Source organism: Sinocyclocheilus anshuiensis, unplaced genomic scaffold (assembly GCF_001515605.1).
Source record: "Sinocyclocheilus anshuiensis isolate Anshui unplaced genomic scaffold, SAMN03320099.WGS_v1.1 scaffold1305, whole genome shotgun sequence".
Lineage (NCBI taxonomy): Eukaryota > Metazoa > Chordata > Actinopteri > Cypriniformes > Cyprinidae > Sinocyclocheilus > Sinocyclocheilus anshuiensis.
In genome coordinates, this window is record NW_015552694.1 from 528,473 (window position 1) to 532,094 (window position 3,622).

The 3,622-nt window shown below is 43.5% G+C and overlaps 1 protein-coding gene across 1 annotated transcript in view; it reads left to right on the top strand.

Moving 5' to 3' along the window:
- The first annotated feature begins 1,349 nt into the window (after positions 1–1,349).
- Positions 1,350–3,622, top strand: part of ankrd10a (ankyrin repeat domain 10a) — a 39,916-nt gene continuing 37,643 nt past the window's right edge. Inside the window, exon 1 of the mRNA XM_016459379.1 lies at positions 1,350–1,650. Coding sequence (XP_016314865.1) covers positions 1,453–1,650 — 198 coding nt within the window. The 5' untranslated portion in view covers positions 1,350–1,452. The remainder of the gene's footprint in view (positions 1,651–3,622) is intronic.

Below are 3,622 nucleotides of genomic sequence, written 5' to 3' on the forward strand. Positions count from 1 at the left end.
ACCAATAGGTAGTCCTACAGAATGTAGGCTAGATATAGGCAGCAGTAATTTATAATCTAATATAATGCACGCAAATTTGTTCTTTACAGAACGGAGCGGGATCTGAGCGGGAATTGGTTTACGGCGAGCGTGAGCGGAATATTAACGGAGCGCTTGCTTGGGCGGTTAGAGCGACTGAGTGGAGCGCACGTCCATAGAGCGGAAAATGTAGCGGAGCGTCACACCCCTCCGCTTCGCTCACATGCTCTGGTCTAGGCTAAACCTGCTCCCCAGCCCCAAAGTCCTCCAGTCCGGGATTTCCAAATAGCCACTCAAGTTACACTTCGAGAGAGTGAGCGCTCGCTTGCAGTGTACTAGTGATGGGAAGTTCGGTTCTTTTCCGCGAACCGGTTCTTTCGGACAGTTCGATTCAATAAACCGGTTGAAAAAACCGGTTCACCGGTTATTTTACGCTCGACGTAATGACGTAATTGGCGATGACGTAATGGCGTTAAGTCTATCGCGGGCTTAACACATTCAAATATAAAGTCAGTAATCATAACATCAGTCAATTAAAACATCATTATAATCTGATACGTTTCTTACAATTTGGATTTTTGTATCTAAAGCATCAACACATATACAGGCAGTGATCTGCAAACTAGGATGTTTTACAGTTATGACGTCAATAAATTAGTCTTCATCAGCGCAGAAACTATGCTCCACTTACTATGTATAATCCATTACGGTTTATTTGTAATTAAGTAATCTTCAACTGAACAAAGTACACAGATTAGATACATTCATCTTGTTTAAAAAAGTAAAATAAAATATATTTATATCACACTATCTGATTGTTAACAAAATACTTGGATAGCATGCTTTTCGTCCTCTTGAAAAATTACACGCATGCGCAGTATCATCAGCTCATCGGTTCTCAAATCGGACGTGTCCGAAAGAAACGGTTCTAGGTTCAGTATACTGGTGATCCGAAAACCGATGCAACCGGTTCTTGACTCGAGAACGAGAACCGCTCCAGCAGTGGGCGTGTACGTTCGTTATCCGGCTGCTCTGCTCGTGTTCATCTTCAGTTCTCTCTTCACAGCAGTTCAGTCAGTGTACTGTTTGAGTAAATAAATTACTCCGGGATATTGGTTTATTTCGACTCAGAGGGAGTGTCAGCCATGTTAAAAAAGTGAATAACTTAAGTAATTTGTGGATTAATGCTTACTGGAGACGCGAACCGTTTCAAATGATTCAGTCAGATTTGGTGAACTGGTTCAACCGGTTCACTAAGAAGAACCGGTTAAATCGAACGATTCGTTCGCGAACCGGACATCACTACAGTGTACTGTCTGCGTCCTTTGTGTGTGTCTGGTAGGTGTTATCTGAGCACGCATCGCCATGCTCACCCTGGGGCGTTCATAAGCCAAATAATTTGAGTTTTCAACGACGCAGCAGAACTGTTTGACCATGTCTGTAGGACTGGAGCTCGGTTTCTCCAACGACGAGGTGCTGAACATACGTTACCCGCTTCATCGTGCGTGCAGGGATGGAGACGTTGGCGAGCTATGCTCGCTGCTTCAGCGCTCCACCAACCAGGCGGACCTGTCTACCGAGGACTCGTTTTACGGCTGGACCCCCATTCATTGGGCAGCACACTTCGGGAAGGTAAGAGAAGTACACTGTTTGCATAGATTTATGTTTTATTCTTCAGTTCTTTCTCTTCCGGAGATAGAGGCGTGTTTGTGCGCTGGTTTAGGGAATAACGAGCGTGTAACATCATTAGTCAGGCGTGCTGTCATCAAGAACTGAATTTACAGCATGTGCACATACAAAGAAAACTCAAATATCACATCAATATGAAATGGGTTGCCATATCGCCTGGACGATAAGGCCATCGGCAGAAAACAGGTCATATCATTCGCAGGGGCTGAGTGCAAACTCGCAGGTCGGGTAAGAGCAGAGATTAATCACTTAATACATGTTTGAACTGAAAGCATTGTGATTTCTGTCTGAGATGAGGCAGACTACAGCGTCAGTGGCACACATGTCGTCTCTTCTCCACTCTTGATTGTTTAACATGTAGTAAGGGATATACCTCGCAAGTTAAGCTGATAAAAGGAATTAAGCCGAGTATAGACGTTTCTGATTGCTTCTTTGTTTCTGGATCACATTACTTGGAAAAATCAACTTGCATGGACCACAGCCAGCGTAGCCCCTCACTGCAGAACACAAGATCCAGGGGGCGTGGATACAGAGCCAACTCCTCCCACCTTACATATACCTAAACCATACCCATCTCCAACCCCTAGATGTGGATCCAACCACGCCCCCTGGATCTTGTGTTCTGCAGTGAGGACCATCTCCGCGAAGCAGCAATATCGAGCGCCAGCACGCGGGAGCCCACCAATTAATTCATTGGCTGGGCGAAGACCAATAAAACACCACGCGCCAAAACCGCGAATTTAAAATTCAAACCTGCCTCTTGTTAAAACTTTTGGTGTTGTTGTATTGCTGTCTATAGACCTTAGTTAGGGTAGCACAATATTAAATTTTTGACAGGAATACAAACGAGTCTTTGAGGGACTGAAGTAGCCTACAGCGTGTCCCAGTGGCGAAGCTACATAAGGGCCAGGGTGGCACTGGCCCACTCAGATTGACGGCTGGCCTGCCCAATCAAATGAGGAAAGAAGAAAAATCCTGCATACATTATAATAATTGCTCAAATACATGAACATACAAACAACTTGTTTGTGTGAACAAGTAAAAAAAAAAAAAAAAAAAAAAAATCCTGGTGGATGAGCACTGATCTTGAGTTTTGCGCTTCTATTCTGTTGCCTGTTGAAGAGCCGTCAATATAAGCGATCAATCCAATCCAAGCGTGCTCCCGCTGTAAAACAGTCCCAGACTAAAGATTGGTCTTTAGTCATCGTCCCATCCATCATACCTGAGATCCAGTTTCTATTGGTTGAACTTCCCAACGATTACAAATGACGTTGGAAAACACCACATCATCATCATCGCAATGGGATCGGATCTTAGATGTTCAAAGCAGCATGTAATGTCACTCTAAAGGCTGGAATACACTACACAACTTTTACCCCGATTTACAGTCTGGAGAAGTTCACGCAATAATTGCTGAAAGTCAGACCCAGTCTGCAGATTTGAGTTGACAGATTTCACAGAAAATTGCATAGTGTATGATGGTTATGATTTTTTAGCTTCAGATTTTGATTCCATCCAGTTGGAGGAGATCAAACATGTTTGATATTTTCAGCCAATTTTGAACCACACATTGTTTTCATTTGTCATTCAACTGCAACAAGGTGAGGAATGCATGCATGCAATGCACTTCTGAGCCGATATTATCGGCCGATATGAGCCTGTCGCTGATATATCGGTATCAGCGAATATGCCGCCGATATGAAAATTTTTTATACAGAGCATATAACGCAGATAAAATGCTTGAAGTGGTGTAATTACTTAGTTTGTCCAGCAGAGCGCGCTCCATTGTTTGCTACTGGCGACCTGGATGAAACTTTTTAAAGCTTAAAGGGTTAGATAACCCAAACATTTAAATTAGCCCATAAATTACTCACCCTCAAGTCATCCTAGGTGTATATGGCTTTCTTCTTGCAGA